The sequence below is a fragment of the Monodon monoceros genome, unplaced genomic scaffold (assembly GCF_005190385.1).
Source record: "Monodon monoceros isolate NGI ecotype Baffin Bay Population unplaced genomic scaffold, NGI_Narwhal_1 Super_Scaffold_12, whole genome shotgun sequence".
NCBI lineage: Eukaryota > Metazoa > Chordata > Mammalia > Artiodactyla > Monodontidae > Monodon > Monodon monoceros.
The window spans coordinates 61,966,964-61,986,350 of record NW_021703768.1 but is presented as its reverse complement, the minus strand read 5'-3'; the positions used below and the strand labels follow the sequence as shown (position 1 = coordinate 61,986,350).

Below are 19,387 nucleotides of genomic sequence, written 5' to 3'. Positions count from 1 at the left end.
ACTAAAACACCAAAATATTGTACATCAACTTTAACTTTTAGCTTATGCTGTATGAAATTTTACCTGACACATCTAGTATCCAGCAATACTTCAGTCTTATTTTAATATGTTCCTTTGTAGTAGACAAAACAACATAGGGTAACCCTTGTTTATGTTGGAACTTCTAATTAAGTTTTTGTTTTGCTTTGTATGCGGGTTTTTAACTTTTCTGAAAGCAATGACAGTGTTCCAGGTTTTTGTTTCTTAGAAGAAAATAGCCAGATTACCTTCTCAAAACCAACTGATATGAAAGCCATTTTCCTATTGGGAAAAAGACTAATAAGTAAGACACTTAGCACAGTTGTATAATTCTTATTAAAGCATAAAGTTTGCCTATAACTTGTCTTGGTGGTTTAGAACTTAATGCCTGTTCACAGGATTAAGTTACAGTCAATTCTCAATTATCCATACCAGTGCAGGGGAGACACACAACTAGGAACCATTTCTATCTGCCTTTGGAGTGCAGAGTTTGCACTTATACTTAATGGCCATGGTCCTCATACACTTCTGCAATGTGTTGACACTTTTCCAGTCCAGCCTTATCACAGTGGCCTGGTATTTGGCTCTGTAACTTGGTGGAGGAGCCGAAAGTGAATAAAATGCCTATATATAATTCTAAATAGGCTGTGCTATCTTAACTTGCCTCACAAGTCTCATTGTACTTACTGAAAATGTTTTACATTTGCTTTTTTTATAGTAAGGTATGGCTATAATAATGTTTTAAATTTTAGAAGGCTTCCAGTAAATACCTAGAGTTATTTGTAGTTTTCATACAGATACTGACAAAAATTACTATCCCACAAATGTAACATTTTTTGCCATTCTTTTATGCTCAGTAAGTTAAAACTGAAATAAACAGTTGGTAGTACAGTCTGTACCAATAGCTTTCTTAATTTCATTTAAAATGAAATAGCAATTACTGTTTATAATAACAAAAATTAACAGTTTACCACTTTATTGAATTGTATTAATGTTTTTGACAGTGTTCAGTAGGGGATTACCCTGTGGGATGAATGAGTTTATATATCTAAGCCTTTATATTATTTAATTGTTAGTAATAAAATTGAAATCTCTATGAGATTTTTGAATGACTTCTCTATTCTTCTGTGGTAGTTGCTTTTTTGAGTTTATGAAAAATAGGACCAAAACCATTATTTATTAATGGTAATCTTTTTAATAAAAAAACAATAAGCTTGGAAAGCATTTTGACCATTAGTATTTTAAGAAATTAAAATTTTCAGTACAATAAATTATTCTTGGCTGGCCTACCTATGTTCTATTTAATTTTTCAGGATCTTTCATTTCTGAGAGGACTTTTTAATTAGCATTAGAATATTCTTTCTGACCATTCAATGAATTAAGTTCCCATTGTCTAGTTTTAGGATAATTTATTCCTACTACTCTTTACAATATGAATATTTTTTACATTAAATACCAAGTTAAAAAGTATTTAACATAAGAATTAGCTAAGAAAAAGTGAATCTTCATTAATATGTAGAAGTGTGTAACAGTATAAAGTAGAAATTTTAATTGAATACGTAAGAGAAGATGGTTCCTAACACATTAGCAGCAAATACCTCCATTAAGAAAAAGTCAATTAAAGGAGCACAAGTTTTATGGAATTCAATTCAAAAACCAGGAGCATTTTCAGCGTAGTTAACCGGTTTCAAAGATCAGTTGAGAAAGTAGAACTACTTTCAGATTATGTGACATTTAGTTTTGATTTTCTAAATGAACCATAGAATCAGAAAGCCAACCAGTATACTATTGAAAGACTTAATTTTATCTTCATTTCTGTGGTATGTACTTACTGGTTGAAAAAGCTGCTCTTTGAGAACAAAACCATCTTATTGAGATCTACAGAGTTATGGTCATTGTGCCAATCTGCTGTTTTCCAAATTACAGTTACCACATGATAAGGGGTAATAGAGAAGTCAGAATCAAAAAAACCATAAAAGGCATTTATTAAATATATAGCCGAACATCTTCATGTCCTATGTCAGATACTCACATATAAGAATGTGAGACACTGTGAAAGTCTTAAAACACATTATTTAAAACAATATTAATAGAGTATATACAAAGGGCAGAATGAACAACAGTAAACCAGTATATGAATAGACGGAAAAGTTAAAAGGTGAAGATTTTATGTGTTTTAGGGGAGGTTAGAGAGACTAGCATTGGAAATCCTAGGTTTATCCCGGGCCAGAAAAAATTTCTTGCGTCCCTCCAAGAAAGAAATTAAGTGTTTATGAAGGAGATTCGTATTCAATAGTGTAGAAACTGAGGCGCGTTTGCTTTAATTACATTGCTTGTCCTCTGATAAACTAATGAATAAAAATGACCAAAATGCAGAAGCCAAAAAATCTATACCTTCAAAATCTCTAACGTTGTTCTGTATAAAAGAACTATGTGGGAGTTTGTGTAAAACTCAGATTCAGGACTGCTGGGGCAGGACCCAGTATTCCAAGTGGTTGCAGGTAAGTGTTCCAAAAGTTCATAGTTAATGCCAGCCACATGGCATATTTTAAAATATATTTTTCTGTGTTTATGTTTCTTTTTTACAGGTTAGTCATTCAGGAACATCAGTAGACAAGATGTTTGATTTAGGTTTTTCTTCTTTTTATCCAGTGTGTTCCAGCCAAGAAAGTCTGTTGTTACCTAGAGTAGCACATTACAGTGGTAGCTCTGAAACAGTCTTAGACCATAAGTAAAAGTTTGCCTTTCAGCAGTCTCAACATTTTACATTTTAACCCAGTTTCAGGAATTCTGACATTCATATACAGTAGTATTGTTAAAAACAGTTGTCATACAACCTACTCACTTTTCCCTTTCGTGAACAACAAATTGACCTTATAAGGGGTGCTATTTGAGTGAAAACAGAAAGCCATGTCTCTGCCACGAATCTATTTTAGTTCTTACCTTATTCAGTAAGACCTTAGGACAGCTTTCATTAACTTGTATTCAGTACTTACGTTCTTTTTTTCCCCCTGTATATCGTAATCTATGGTTTGGATTTTGTTTATCCTGTCACTTTTTTAATTTGCAAATTTTGAACATATACAACCTGTGAATAATTACAATCCTTATAGAGTAAATGTTGTTTTACTGTTGTTACTTAGGTCCTTAACTATTAGAAAAATCAGGTGTTGTGAATGGAACTGTGAATCCATGGCAACCTAGTAGCCAACTTTTTAATTTATCAACACATTTAAAGACAGTTTATTGTTTTAGGATTAAAATAAATTTTTTTTTACTTAAAGTAGTTGTAAAGAACAACTTATTTCATTTCTAGTCCTTAAACTCATCCAGTGAATCACTGTTGTATACATGTTTATGGTTATTAATAGGGGAAATACTGGTATATACCATTGTTTCTATCCTAAAATATCAATATTGTGTAACTCCTTCATTCAGTATTTTTTGAAGACCTTTGTGACAGATTTTGTTGCTGCTGGGGTTAGAAACATGAATGGCATAATTACTTCTTGGTGGGAGTCTTTGATATTTTCCTTTTTTTGGTTCTTAGGTTGATCACCCTTTGGGTTATTGTTTTTGTTTGCTAGCTGTTTTATTTCTTTTCCCCTGATAACTATGGAATAGTTAAATACTGGGTAATTTTGAAGGACCATAATGGATAAGAATGACATTTGATGGCTTGGTGCCCTAATTTTATAAGCCTGATACTGTAGTCACCATACTTCATCTGTCTTAAAACAAAAGTTTGTACAAACAGTTGTTAATATAAAGATGCCATGCTTCAGTCTTTTCTATAATATGACAAATTGGAGAGAATGTCCAGTGGTTAGGACTTGGCACTTTCACTGCAGAGGGCCCGGGGTTCAATCCCTGGTCAGGGAACTAAGATCCCCACAAGCCACGCGTCACAGCCAAAAAACAAACAAACAAATAAACAGACAAAAAACAAATTGGCATCTCAAACCAGGACTAAGATTTGTGGAACCTATTTCGTGATCAGAGTTTTTCTCACATTGGTGGTTGTCCACTAGAGGGCAGCACTGCTTTTTTATCTGACTGCTTTGATCTCTGCAGGCTCTGAGCAGCAATTCATTGAAAAGCAAATGTGGACCTCTAATTTTTACACAGAAGGCGGCGTATTTGGATATTTCAGAAATAACCAAACTGCAGTTGATTTTTGCTTTAAAACATTGTATATTTAAATTTTATTTAATTCCACTGTTTGTGAAGTAATATTCTACAGTGCAACAATTTTACAAATAGGAATATATAAATGTTTTCATGTAAAAATGAAAGAAAGGTATTCTTGATGATTTTCCTTCTGGGTTGACAATTTTATAAGGAATCAAAGAGAATGGGGTAAGAATTTATTTGTTTTACTCTCTGGTTTTCTGTTAAGTCCCATCCCACCCCACCCGCACCAAACAGACAAACCAAAAATGCTCTGGAATAACTGGAATGTTTCGTATCTCCTTTGAGCAAGTGCACTTAGATTTTCTCAGCTTTCCTGTATAAAGAGAATGCATCGTTGACAAGATAGTGTAGGGAATCACTTTTTATACCAATTCTAAAGATTAGAATAGAAAATAGAGAGTCCTAAATTCTGATGGTAGCTTATTTTTTGTTTTAACTATTCTAATCAGAATGTTAAAGGAAAACTACAATATTGCTGGCTTTTTTAAAAATAATAGGGAAAAATACATTGCTTTGGATAAATTCTCTAAACTTGAACCACATGTAAATATTTTCTTAATATTAATTCAATAGTGTAATGAGCTTAACTTCAAAATACACTTTTATAGTCAACGAAATGGGATTTTTTTACAACTTACAAATTCTCTGCCTTTTGAAAATGTTATGCTATATTAACTCAAAATTATAAGGGTTTATCATTTTAAATCCTTTGGAAAATAATACTCCAAATCAACATGCTTTGGTATTCGATGTTAGGAGGCTTATTCAAACCAGTATTTCTTACGTATAGTCATTGTGCGACTTCATCACACATTTGTCAACTTTGGACTAATTATTTTTATATAGCTAGGGCAGGGCACTGCATCTTGTGATCGTCTTTCTTACTAATAGGATTCTGTCTGCTTCAGCAGACAGTAATTGAAGGCTTCATGTACAGAGTGGGAAAAAAAAAAGTTTTAGCCTGAGTGGGCCATTGTCACAGCTCCTGGTAACCAGTAGAACAGAAAACACAAGAAAATTGAACTCAGAATAGAAAAATCAGAAACCAGGAAGACTATCCAAGAGAAGAAAAAGCATGTCTTTGAGCTGTTGCATTAAGTGTAGCAAATATGATTCTGCGTAAAAAAGTTTTATGTTTCTGAATACCCTGGAGATTGATGCAGCCTCTCAGATAAATATTTTTTAATTCATGTTGTTCTATCAACATTTCATTTATTAAAACAGTTGAGTTGTAGGATTCTTTTCCTTCCAACAAAGAGCATTTAAGGTCCATAGGCATTTTCCTACAAATCTAAAAGAAGTATGGTTTAAGTGCATAAAGGAGTAAGTCCGTGCATCGTAAATAATATATTTGTTCAAATTCATTGTCGTTATTAGACCTGTTCTCATAATTTTGTCAGTAGTTAAAACAAATGAACTTTTTCAGAAGAGTAGTACATACTTTGATTTAGGTTTGGCAACCACCTTATTTCATCTTTTTCTTTAAATCTTAGGAATTCTTATGGACTTCAAAGATTAAATGTCAATTGTTAGAGACAATAGACAAAGAGACATTTAACAAGATGAAATACAAATATATCCAGTTTTACCTTCTCGGTTGGTGATTAGAAACAGTGAGTGCTTGGTGGTAGAATGAAAATGAAAAATTATGAAAAATACCTAGCTGGTATCCTTTTAATAACATGGAGCCCATCTTACATAGGCAATACATCTGTAACTGTCATCCACTTATTTGTTCTCTCATCTGTGGTGTTACTGGTGTTTGAGGTTGGTTGGTCTCCCAGTCGTCGCTCCCTACATTACAGCTCCATTCAAGGTTTTGTATTTTTCATTGCTGGTGTCTCTTTTGAAGGAGTGGGGGTGGGGAATGTTTGTTTATTTTGTTTAATCTTTAAAGGCAGAACTTTAAAATGTGTTGTGACAAAGCATCAAGTCAAGATGCTTTGAATTACAGAATATTACAAATCAGGTACACAACTTTTAAAGAGAAAAATCTTCCTTCTTAAAGTTTCTGGAACAATAATAGATTATATGCATATTAGGTAAATAAGAAAAACCTTAATTTACCTGTTGACAGATAAAAAACAAATATTAAGAGGGCATTTTGCATGTATTAAGAGAATGTGTGCGATCTAGAATCAGAAAGCTTGGGTTCAAATTCCTGCTCAACCATTCACTAGCTATGTGTCCCTGAGCGAGTTTCTCAATGTCTTTGGGCCTCAGTTTTCCTCACCTACAAATTGATCTGACTCAGAATCAAATGAAATAATGCAAGTGAAGTACTTAGTACCCAGTGCACACAGCATTTAATAAATGATAGCTGCTATTATCATTACAGTGATCAAAAATTTCACAGGTTTTCTGGAAAAAAAATTGTCACAGTGTGATCTTAGTTTGAGGCCAAGTACAAAGGTTCTTAGGTCCGCCATTAAATTTAGTATGCAGGTATTTGACCCAAGCTGTCTTTATAATCAGTGTTTCTTACATCCCAAAGCTAGCTATTTGTTATTTACTAACTAGTACTCTTTCCATAACTATCTTTTAAATGTATGTTAAAGCATCGCCTGTTTGGAAGTTAAATGATTAATAAATTTGGGGGGGAGGGGGTGGCTTCTGCTTTCATGGACCAAAACAAACCAATTGTAATCATGCTGTGTTCCAATTAAATACATCCTTTTTGAACTGTGAAATGAGAATGTCAGAACATCTGATCTTCTGGTCTTCTGCTTTAAAACATTGCTTCTATCATTTGCGCCCATTAGAACATACAGACCTAGTTAAAAGGCAGTAGCTTTCACACCAGGTAACAGATTTTATTGCTAGGATGATTCGCTTAGCGTGTTTCCACTGCAGTGTAAGCAAATGCCTCTTGTGTGCCCCTATTCTTGCCAGTATTGAGCATTTTGTGGTATTAGGATTTTTAAAACAGGTACAAGACACTAGTTTTAATCTCCGTAAACATACTGACATCAAAATTGACATTTGTCTCTGCTGAGTTTATATTATTGTTACATCAACCCTAAGTTTTAATAGAAAAGAGATAAAGTGTGCCTTGGGGCTGTGCAACCCTGACAGTCAACAGTCAGTAGGAACTTTTGCGTTCCTTTTCAGACACAGTCTTCTTCTCCGTGTTCTCAAGGCACAAGTGTTAAGTAAATAAAGACTATCATTGACATAATGATAACCCTGTCAGAAATAGGGACCTCTGCTGAAATATTTGTTGAATGAAGATTTGGTGATGACCACATCTGTGGGGAAAGTTGCATAAATGGGTGAGACAGTAGAGCCACCTAGTATCTATCATCTGGTGACATGGTTTAACACAAATACAGAAACAGGGTTCTCCTATGAAGCAGAAGAACCTCGAAAATTTGGACAAAAGAAATGCAGAAACCTGCAAGGGGTGACAGAAAAGAGAGGTCATTTCAGGGCTGGTGATCTTGTGTTCTCTCAAAGAGGCGGCTGAGTTGCCCAGTTCCTAATCTCGTGTATGGGCGTCTAAAGAGCAAATGGGTATGTATGTCCAGAGCTTTATAAAACCTCTTTAAAAACATTGGTATGATTTCTGTTCCTAAACTGGCTCTACTTATAGTTGCTTCTCTCAGTGGAAAAACTGCTCTATCGGATTCCTTACAAGTCTTCAGCATGTTTGGAGAGAGTACACAGATAAATGTCTACGAAGGTTTCTAACACACTTTGTCTACCACCCATTAGCTAACATTTTTAAACACGACTTAAAAGTGTTGATAATATTTTCATCTTAGTAAAATTAGCATATTCGTCTTGCTTTTGATGCATTATTCTAATTATTGTTGGAAAATTGATTTTCATGATTCTATTTAGGCCAAAAATGGCTTGTTAGGTCCCCACACAAAAAAAAAAAAGAAAAGAAAAGAAAAAGAAAGAAAGAATCTAATATGTTATGAGATTTTGATGTCATTTTTTTAAAAAAACTCAAAAAAGAAATTACTTTTCATTTAAAGAGAATCTGCTTCCTGCTTAAGTGGCTAATATTTTAATTAAGTCAGGAGTGAAGTTTTTCTGAGTGTCTCCTGATAAACTCCCTCTTTTATGTTGATGGTAATTAAACAGATCCCCGAGGACGCCGTGGGCTCTGTGCAAGGCCCATGCTAATTGTCAGACATGAGACACTGACCAGTTGGTTGGCTCTTGAATAGGCCACAGCGCGCTGTCAGCGCAGCGGTCTGATTTTTATGTATTGTGAGCTGCTGTCAGGGCTAACTGGGTGCCATTGTGGCTGAAGATGTCGTGCAGATTGAGGCAGATGGCTCAGATTCAGACACGTGTCCTCCAGAAAGGGGAAAGGGGATCGGCCCTGCAGAGTGGGGTCACAGCAGGTCACAGACCTGCTCTACACTTGCTAGTGTTTTCAAAAGCTCATGCGCAGCAACTTTGTTTTTCTCCAGTCATCCCTGCAAGCAAACCCCGTCCCCCTCCCGTCCCCCCAAAAGTGTGGAACATGCTCTACGTGGAAAATGGAGGCCTAGGAGGGGACCACCCTCTTCCCGTCTCTGGGGCTCAACTGTGCAGGCAGAATGAATTAGCAGGATTGACAGAAGTTCATTGTGCCTCCAACGGCTTTGCAGTCAATTGCAGTGCTTAAAAGGCTAGTTTTGCTTTTAATTTCATGTAATTAGTAGGTTCTTCGTGTCTCGGAATTTAGTAATGGAGCCTTAGACCTCAAGTTTCCTCTTTTACATTCTAAAGCAGAAAGAAGATCTAACGTTATGAACGTTAAAAAAAATACAAGCGGAGGGAGCAGGGTGTTGCACTTGGCTCTCACGTGATTTTGTTACATGTCATCAACATTAGAGATTGAAGTTGAATATTTAACATGTCTGAATTCATTGAAACTTATGAAGAGTTTATAATGCACACAAAATTAATGTCTTGCATAATCATTTTCAGATATGAGGAATTAAAAGTTCAAGCTCTTTGAGAAAGGTACCTTTTTCTTAACATGTTTTAAAGATAAAAATAGAGTGGTTTATTTTAAATGGCGCTATGCATGGTGAAATGTTAAATATCAAATGAATAAATGATTCCCAAATATGTAGTAATAGAGAATTATTCACATGCATCTATTGGTCAAACTAATAAGTAAAATAGAACTCCTTTTTCTGTTCTGTTCCAAAGATACACTGAAATTACCTGCTTGTGGTAAGCATGGTGCTGGGCAGTTTATTGATTTTTCAGAAGAATGCTTGGCTTTGGGTTTTTGGCAGTAGGGAACCTGTAATAAATTATTGAGAAAAAAAAAACGAGTTATTTTAAACCTATTTGAATGTATGCTGTCTCCTTTCCCCTCATGATAAAAGGTCTCTCTCTCATTTTTTTTTTTTTTTCTTCCAGGTTTGCAGCTAAAACTGTGCACAGTGGGTCATTGATGCTAGTCACGGTGGAACTGAAGGAAGGCTCTACAGCCCAGCTTATCATAAACACTGAGAAAACTGTGATTGGTTCTCTTCTGCTGCGGGAGCTGAAGCCTGTCCTGTCCCAGGGGTAACCTGCTCACATCTGGACTTCAGAATCTGGCACACAACAAAAGTGCCTGGCATCCACTACTGCTGCCTTTCATTTATAATAATAGCCCTTCCATCTGGCAGTGGGGGAAGAATACACTCTGGACATTCTTGTCTCCTGCTTTAGAATGCTAGTGTGTATCTATCATGTATGCAGTACTTTCCCCCTTTTCGCTTTGCTAACCAAAGAACATATATTTTACTGTCAGTGATCTCAACTCCTAAATCCATGTGGCATTTTCTCTGTCCTGCTACTCCTGGCCTTGTCGGCTCCCTTCTCTTTTTCAACAATGATGGACATGAATTAGATACTTAAAGTTCATTGTAAATCATCTTACCTCTCGCAGGAAGCAAAAATTAGCCTAGAAATAGTATAAATGGCCTCTCAGCTTGGTATGTGAAAATGGGATAGCATACTTTTTTAGAATTAAATTCAAAAGCAACGATTTATCTGTAAAATTTTGTTCTATGAATTTCCTGGTGTTGTAACTGGTCATCATGAAATTATCTCTGAATAATAAGATAAATAAACTAGCACCTGAATAACATTTGTCTTTGCATTTTTAATGAGAAATTGTTTATAATCCATAAGTTCATATGCTGAGGTTTCCTTAAAATAAATATTTTGAGTGTTATATAATGCAGAGAAACAATGGGGTTTAGTTAGTGAAAGAAAAACTGCTTTCAAACCAGGTAGATTTTCTACTTATGTCGTAGTTAACTTCAAGAAAAAAGTTGATATGTTTAATAACAAAAATAAAAATCTTCATGTCTCTTTATGTACAATTTTGATCTCTTAGTAGAGATCTGATTACAAGGCCTATTACAACTACTGAAGAAATTCTTTGAAACTCATTGTTTCTTTACAAATCTCGATGCCCAACTTTGATGGACTGACTGATGCCTTTGGAAACTAACTAATATAAACTAAATGATAGAAATCTTAAAAACTAGTTATGTGATCAACATTTTAGCACTTTGCCCTAGAGTATTTTATTGCTAACTTAGGCAAGGTACTGTTTTTATTGATTGTTCTATAATCAGAAAACTTCTTCCTAATACTTTTAAAAGTTGAAATTGTATTTATCTTTCTGATACACGCTAATAATAGGCTCTAAGACAGTTCCCTTTGTATAGAGCCACATAATGATTTTTTGAAAGTAAAAAAGAAAGGTACATTGATTGAAACATTGTAGAACATATATAAAGAGTAAAGAAAAACAGAAAAAAACATTCTTGGAACATTTGGACTGTAAAAAATTATTTAGATTTTTAAGTTTGTGAGCTGGAGAGAGCAAACCAGCTTGTTAAAATTTCCTGCTCCTGAAATGCAGCAGTTACTCTGCGGGAGGTATTACTGAGGCAGGCACATGTTCTCCTTCACTCTGGAGAAACGTATACTGGGATAGTACTCACGCCAAGAAGCACCTCTGTAATTGCAGCCCTTTGGCATTTCCATTATTAACCCTATTTCTTAGGGCTTTACAACTTCGGATTTTTAAGTCAATAACTTTTTGAAACACTGTAAAGAATTTGACAGGCTAAATACTTATTTTCTGAAAAACGTATTTGGACTTACTGTCATCAAAGCAGAGGGGAAAATGCATATTGTGATGTAGAGATTTTTATTTTCCTTAAATTGGGGCACTCATCTTTAAAAATAGATCACGCATTTGTCTGTTTTTTAAAGCTAAGAAAATTTCAGTAGGATTTTACCTTTGAATAAGATAGTAATTTTGACTGCTAATTTTTAGATTTAAAATGTGTATTAAATTAACATGTTGTGGTATGCTAACAGTTGAAACCACTTGAATATCAGTAGCTTATTATCATTAAAATATTTTTTCCCATAAGTGAAATTAGAGAAATGACCACAGTCCCAAGTTTAAGGTTTAGGGTTTTTTTGTTGTTTTTTACCTTTCTTTGGTACAGTGATTCAGAGTTCCTGGCCTCATGTTTTCCTTTAACATTATCATAATCCATGATTATCTTTTAAATTGTTCCATTGAGTCAGGTTAGTCAATGTTGCATTCTTAATTCCAGCTATAGGTTTTCATTTTAATGCCCACTTAATGGGACATTATATGTACACCAATCTTGAAGAATGGCTCTCATAGTATATTTCAGACAGCCTCATTTTTGGTATCAAATACATCTGCTTTATTATAAGAAAAGGAGAATGTTTTTATTCTGAAAAGACTATAATAATGAACTGATCAAATTAAAAGACTGGATACTTGCCCTTCCCAATAACTATTTGCAAACATTTGAATAACTTTATAGTAAGCTTATGAAAAGTTTGTCCTTGTAACTTGTGTTTCTGTGGTTAAAATTTTAAATGTTGGGACTTCCCTGGTGGCCCAGTTGTTAAGAATCCACCTGCCAACGCAGGGGACACGGGTTCGAGCCCTGGTCTGGGAAGATCCCACATGCTGCGGAGCAGCTAAGCCCATGCACCACAACTACTGAAGCCCACGTGCTCTAGGGCCCACATGCTTCAACTACTGAGCCCCCATGCTGCAACTACTGAAGCCCGCACGCCTAGAGCCCGTACTCCACAACAAGAGAAGCCACCGCAAGAAGCCCTGCGCCCCGCAACGAAAAGTAGCCCCCGCTTGCTGCAACCAGAGAAAGCCTGCGCCCAGCAACAAGACCCAACTCAGCCAAAAGTAAATACAATTTTTTTAAAAGACATTTTTAAAAAATTGTTAATGTTAACATTAGAGAAGACAAGAATCCAGAATGCCAAATAACATAAAGGGAGGCTTGAAAAAAAGTTGGAACAGCTAAAGGAAAACCTAAGATCTTTCACCTTCTTTGTTCCCTCTCTGTAATCTCTCTGACCTTATAGAAAACTTTGTTTAAAGGGGGAAAACTCTTTCGCATAATGGGAGGGGAGGAAAAAAAAGCCCTATGTTATAACACAAAATTAACAGAGCCTTACTATTACCTTTCTATTTTAAGACCTCGTCCACCGCGGAGCATGACAAACTGCAGTAACCCTTGTCAGGGATGTGGGAAAACAGAAGATGTGCTCTGTCCCCCAAGAAACCTATAGTCCAGTTGGCCATAAATGAAGAAATGGCAGTGTGGACTTGGCTAAGTTAGTGAGCCCTAGTTTGTAAACAAATCTCGCTTACGTACTAATACAGGCTCAACTCCTCCCCGACCCCTACTCGCTCCAGGTGCCGAGTCAGCCCCAGAGGCCTGCTGAGCCCATGTCCTCATCTCTCCTCTCCCAGATGACCCGACCAGACAGGGTGCACACTTTGTTCCTCCATCAACAGGAGGTCAGTTAACTGAAAGACAATTACTTTCCCACCATGTGCTGCTTGCTTATTTTTTTTAAATCTTTGTCCTTCCCACCTACCTTCCAACTTGGCCAGTTACCTCAGGAAGTTTTCATGATCACTTTCACTCTCTTGTCAAGATTTCAGAGAAACAAAAAAATCAAGTTTGTGATAGTGTTGTTGTCTTAGATGAATGGAAATTGTGTTTAATAGGAAAATATGCCCTTTGATGGACCAGAAGATTCTTTTCTGAGTCTTAACAGACTCTACCTCTTTTCTTTATATGACTTCCCAACAAATAGCATGTGATACAATTAAAGGAGTGCTTTACTCTCCTCCTATTTTGGTAACATTACTCTTTGGTTTTTTCCACCACTTTTCAACTGTTATGAGTAAGCAGAATTTTAAGATCTGACCTGGAAAGGTGACCACTGTATGTAATTGTTTTTTGTAAATAATGTGCAGAATGTTTAAAATCTAAAACGTGTTGGAGTCCACATGATCACTTGACCAAGAAATTTGGGACACCACTGTTTGGAAGCTGAAATGGTTTCCGGGAAAGATTGTAAAGCAGTGGCAGGACTGTCAAATTGCCACCAGTAAGAGCTATTGGGTTTAGGGGAAGAAGGGATCCCTGGGCTAGAGGGATCTGAGAAGGCTTGACTAAGGCAATGAAGCTAGCTCTTAAAAGTGGGGCGGCATTTAGAAAAGTGTTTCCAGGAGTGAGAGAAGGGAGAATACGTTGTTCTCAGCTGAGGCTGTATCTCAGAATCTTTTAAAATACCTTTGTACAGAAAGCAGCATTGGCCACAACACACCAAGAAGTGATGTGTCCCCTTCCTTTCCTTGCCCTCATTTCTCCTCTTGCCCCTGTCACAAAGTCTCTCTCTCCTGGAGCCACTCCTCAAGCCTCCACCTCAGTGGTCTGCAGCAGTATAAAGAAGAAATGAAGGACCGAGATGTTAGGGATGGGGCTATGCTGAGCTTGTGAACCTCACAGAGGCAGGAGGAAAGGTAGGAACCATCGAGCTAGAGATCAGCAGAAACAGGCTTTGTTGGTTGGTTGTAGTCTCCTGCTTGTAGGTCAGTTTTAGATATTTCCTTGGGGATTGTTTCCTGTGCCATTGCAGGTTCCAAAATGAGTCTTTTCAGACTTAAATGTAGCTAAAGAATATTAAGTTCCATTGGTATCTCTTTCCTGGTTAAGTGATTTTGAGTTGAAGTGATGCTAAAATTCCTAATCTCCCCTCATGTTTGTCTTTCTCTGGAGCCAGTTTTATGTACATAGTCACATGAACATGTAATTCCTAGCTGGTTCATTATGCACGCTGAAGAACCCAAACCCTCAACTCAAATGGGGACTTATTACAATGGACTAAACCTGTCTTCAGTGACATTCTGAGACACTGGTTTCTCATTTACAACCTAGAGGGCCAGAGATCAGGCTTAAATGTAGAAGAATCTTAATTCTGAGACCTAGAGATGTTTAGAAAACCTAACCAGTAGATAATTCTGGGCTCATTCATGTCAGAGGAGACCGACATGAATACAGACCGCGCATGCTACGGAGGTGCTTACAACCGGGAAGCCTCACCTTGCCCACCTTTCTCATTAACTGGCGGGGGTGGGGTAGTGGGTACCAAGGGGAAGGAATCAGAATATGGGAGGGAGGGAGGGAGGGAAGGGAGATCAGCTCTCTCAGAGAAGAGGAAGGAGAGCATCTTCTTCTCAAACCATGTAAGAACGAACTTTTTTTTTTAAATCAATAGGATGTGAATGAGGACCCTTGTTTCACGGTAGGGTCAACCATCTCTATGGGTAACAGTGAGGAATTGTTAAGACCATGACCTACAAAAAGAAAAAGGTTAAATTCTGCCTTTGCAAGGTAGTTAAGATAGGTTGTAAGTAGGTGGGCCCCTCACCTAAACGTAAACCCCTCTCTCTAAAGAGTTCACCATTATATGCTTATTCCCTTTTGTAATAAACTTAGGGTAAGGTGTGAGCTCAAACATGCTGCCAAGGGAAGGCTAATACAGAAGTTTGGGGGAAAAAAAAAAACAAGCATCCTCCCAACGGAAGGTTTGCTTTTTTGAGCCTTCAAAAATGAAGCCGCCGTAAGAGGGCCTCTTACTGGCATCACACCAAAGTCACCATCACCAAGGGTGCTCTCTCCTGGACCCCAGAGCCTCCATGTTGCTCGGGTCTCATCAAAACCGTAGGGCCTAAATAAAAATATTTTGTAAAAAAAAGTCATGGGCAGCTCTGTTTTCTAATTGAAAGTAATTATGATTTCTGTGCTGTGGTGTAATTGCCTAAAAAAATGTTATTTGATGATTAAGATTCTGGAGTGAATTGTGTTCTTTGGGCTCTTGTGCGGGTCCTCCATCAGGGACTTGGTCTCAGCGGTGTGCAGCTGCTGGAGCTGATTTACTGTGCTGCAGCTGTGGCTGGTCATAAATAAATCCTCTTATATAGTTGTTATGAACACCTGTTAGATCATCTGTCAGCAGAGCGCTGTTCACATTTATCATGGTGCGGTAGTTATTTTACCTCAATCCATTTCCAACTGACTCAGCCTCCATAGCTGGATGACCATTACCACACCATAATCGCTCGCTCCTACTCATGTTACAACTTGCAGATAAAAGATTTCACTACTTGGCCAAATTTCATAAATAAAGGAGCAGTTCGGTGCAGTAAAAGTTTATTTTTGTCATCATTTGTCACCCCATTATTCTATAAATCAAATGGAATAGCGCTATTGCCAGCTCAGGCGTTGCTGTCAGCCTTAGGCATGGAAATGGTCCGTTTCTTCCTTTTAGATGAGATGACATGTCTTTCAGACTTAACTGACTTATGGCTTTGTTTCACCCATTTTATTTTATTACCCCTCCAGAAAAGCCCTGGGGAACAGAAAGACTTAAGGAGTGAAATGGAAACAGAAAACACAGCCTAGCACTCTGCGTAGCTCAGTGATCTGTGTTCCCCCATCCCGTCACTAGGAACTTGACCCACACACCAAGTCCTTGGCTGAGGACGCTTTTCATAAACTTCTGAGGGATTATAGTTTCTATTTAGGAAAGGCTATTACAACGTGGAGTTACAGATATTGAAATACCTGATATATGTCTCCAGAGACCCTCTCGATTTAACAGGCTTTATGCAAAGAAAAGACGAACTGGTTTCTTTGCTAAGATGCATTTTAATGGCTCTGAGGCTTTGAAAGGGAATGGTCACCCCAGAGAATGTCTTACCCCTGAAGGCTTGTCAGCTGAGGAGCTTTGGAGGAAGTCAAGATTTATTAACAAGTTGTGAACTCTGTCTCTGGCAAAAGTCAGAGGAAGGCAATGTCCCTTGGTTAAAAGGAAGAGAACAGAAAAAGCTGAAGGGATGGGGTAATAGAAAAGGGTTTATAGTTGATATTATACTTCCGAGTTGGTTCTAATTCAAGTTACATTCTTCATAGTCATTAGGTAGCTCATAAATTCAATAAAGTGTTTTACTGTTACTATAGAAATGACAGGAGGGGGGTTTTATGTTGTAAGTTTCGTTAGTTGCTCTTGCTGTTTTATGTTGAAGTTCTCTGGCCGTTATGTCATTAAACTCCTTGGAGTCTGAAGGGCTCAGGCCCCTCCATTTCTTGCCTGTGTGCACTTGGCCCTGTCATCCCAGGCTGGCCGGACCACTAGACGCTTAGAGCCAGCTGGCCATGGTGCCAAGAGGGCAGGGCTGTTTGTATCTGTTATTTCACGAGAAGCAGCTTCAGTCTATGAAGATGTGTAGCACTGCTCGAGGGGTTCTTTAAAATTCTGAAGAAAGAGTCCTTTTCATCGGCAGGAGGAGGACTTGCTGGATGGGGCGTCAGTAGCTCCAGGCTCTGTGGACCCAGGAACTGTCCTCTGCATTAAGATTGGTCGTGGCGTCGACACTTGACTAACTTAACCTTCACATAGCTCTAAGTCCTTGGTAAAGTCGCAAGCAAATTTAGAGTTGAAATCTTATGGGGTTTTTTGGAAAGGAAACTCCACTCTCTTTTGGCCGTGTTCTTTGATTCCAGAAGAAAGCAAAGGGCATTTCTGCTCTAGGAAACTTTGCTTTCTCCAGATGTTTGTTTTGAACAGAACATCCACATGGAAACAGCAACGACTAATTCTCTGGCCAGAGCGCATCAAGGCCTTAATCTAAAGCCTCCCATCCATCCAGCTGTCTGGCATTTGCTATTACAGGGCACCAACAGAGAAATGAGTCTGTGGCTTTATCACTGCACCCTGGGTGACAACTTGATTTTCTGCTTTCACCGCAGGCAGCAGCAGCCCAACATGATGGGGCTGTTAATTTGTGCATTTCATGGTGTCTGTCAGGGGGGCTGGGAGAGGAGGGTTTCAGGGGGAAGGGAATGGAGCATGTCCCAGCCGCGGAAGCACCTGTCTGCACTGACGGCACAGAGCACTTCTTATTAGTGTGTAGGTCTCTAAATGCAGCCCGGGGATGACAGCCTGGCATCCCAGCACCCACACACTGTGACAGGCGCCGGCAGCCGGTCCCATTGTTTGCCCTTGATGAGCATGTCATTAATGGAAATGGAAGAAAGTGAGGGCCACATCAGTATTCAAATAGCCTCTATTCTCTCTGCCATTCACCCGGCTGGCTCAGCCTGCTGCAGATTTCCTTCTGCAAGCCCCTCTTAGACTTTTCTAAAAAACAGATTTATTCGCAACGCATACAAATCCTTTCCATGTTGTTCCTGGTTTCTTCCAGTCCTGTGTTTGCATCCACCTCTTTAGGCTGGATTTAGCTAGATCAAAGGAGATTGGGGTTCTTGTGCGTCGCAAAGGTCAAATTAGCAAGTGCCTGCTGTTTGCAGCCCAGAAAGATGCACGCTGTCGCTCTCAGAGCCTATTTCCTGTGCCTCCTGATTCCTGCACGTCCTCTGGGGAGACAGTGGCTGCTCTGGCCACCACTCTCAGAAACACCTGATAAAGCTTGTGGCACTGAAGTAGAGAACCTGACTTCTCCAAGAGTAGCTGGCATGGAAAACAACACTCCTCTTTCTCAAGCTTAGTAAATTAAAGAGAAGTTAAGGAAACTAATAGTCACTTGCTGGAAAGAACTGTGTACCGCGCATGAGTATTTACGGCCAAGTGGAGAGTGACTGGATCCTAAATACGAGTTTCCTTCCCTCAGACCCTGTGTTGGTCTGTTTGCTTAATGACGTAATTAGTGCTCAGAGGGAGGACATTGACGCTGCTGCCAGCAGCCATTTCTCTTCTGTACGTTTCTCACCTGCTTCTGTTGCCCACTTGGCTTTCACATTACCTAGTTGTGCACACACACACTCTTACACACATATTCACACACATACCTCGGACACACTCCCAAGAGCCCCCTCTCCCAGTATGAGCCCAAATCCTTATCCCTCACCTCCACCCCCAAATACACCACCTAGTCCTATGTTTGCAAGACTCACGTCTTCTACGTTCAGATGGAATGTTCCTAGATGAAGGCAGCAATGAAAGACCACTTCTAATTTCTCTCTGACCTTTTAGTAAGGAAAGGTCAGAAGAACTGCTTGCTGTGCATTTCCCTGGCAGTGTCCCTTATCTGGTATTAATCTGTCAGTGACTCGGGCCCTAAGACACCACCCATCTTCTAAACCGGCCTGGGTGGAGGCTGCGCCACTGCTGGATGCCTGGAAATGGAGCTCAGGGCTAATACCTCAGCAGTGCAGCGTTCTCTTCTTACCCCAGCCAGAGATGAACAGGGTAGCTCTCACTTTACTAAGCTATTTTTTCCCTGAAACACAGAAACTCTTTGAGAGAAGGAGCCGTGTCTTTCTCTCCCTAGGAGAGGCGCCATGCTATGGTCTGGCACATGGTGGACATCCACGGAGTTGTTCCTATCCGTGGTGTCTTGGTCCCTCTGTGGACTTGGGCGATCCGAGAACAGATTTTCTCAGGTGTTTATCTGACAGCCTACAAAGCCCCCCAACCCTTCACCAATAGAAGCCCAGAGAGGTGATAATGGTTTAAAAAGCCAGGCGGTAAATTGGGCTTTCTCTACTCACTTGCTTTGGAGCTGAGGGACTCCACCGAGGGCAATTTAAAAGGAACAGAAACAGGCTGAGAACAAAAATCCCAGTGCTTTAGCCTTAGTGTCAGAGTGATGGAAAATAATTTTCACATTTGATTAATTATTAAGAGATCTGTTTAATAAAATATTGAGAGAGCATTTTGTCTCTCCACAATCGTTAGTATGACCCCAGACCCCTATTTTGGAGGTGAACAAAAAGCTATTGAGGTATAACAATAAATTTTGTCCCCAAGGGTTTTTGCAGAAGTGGCC

At 38.5% G+C, this 19,387-nt stretch overlaps 1 protein-coding gene across 4 annotated transcripts in view; it reads left to right on the top strand.

The window, feature by feature from the left end:
- AP3B1 (adaptor related protein complex 3 subunit beta 1) overlaps positions 1 to 10,301 on the top strand; it is a 276,335-nt gene extending 266,034 nt beyond the window's left edge. For all 4 annotated transcript variants that reach the window (XM_029215628.1, XM_029215632.1, XM_029215630.1 and 1 more), the window contains exon 27: positions 9,586 to 10,301. In XM_029215628.1, the coding sequence (XP_029071461.1) occupies positions 9,586 to 9,739 (154 nt within the window). In that variant the 3' untranslated portion in view covers positions 9,740 to 10,301. The remainder of the gene's footprint in view (positions 1 to 9,585) is intronic.
- Positions 10,302 to 19,387: the final 9,086 nt, after the last annotated feature.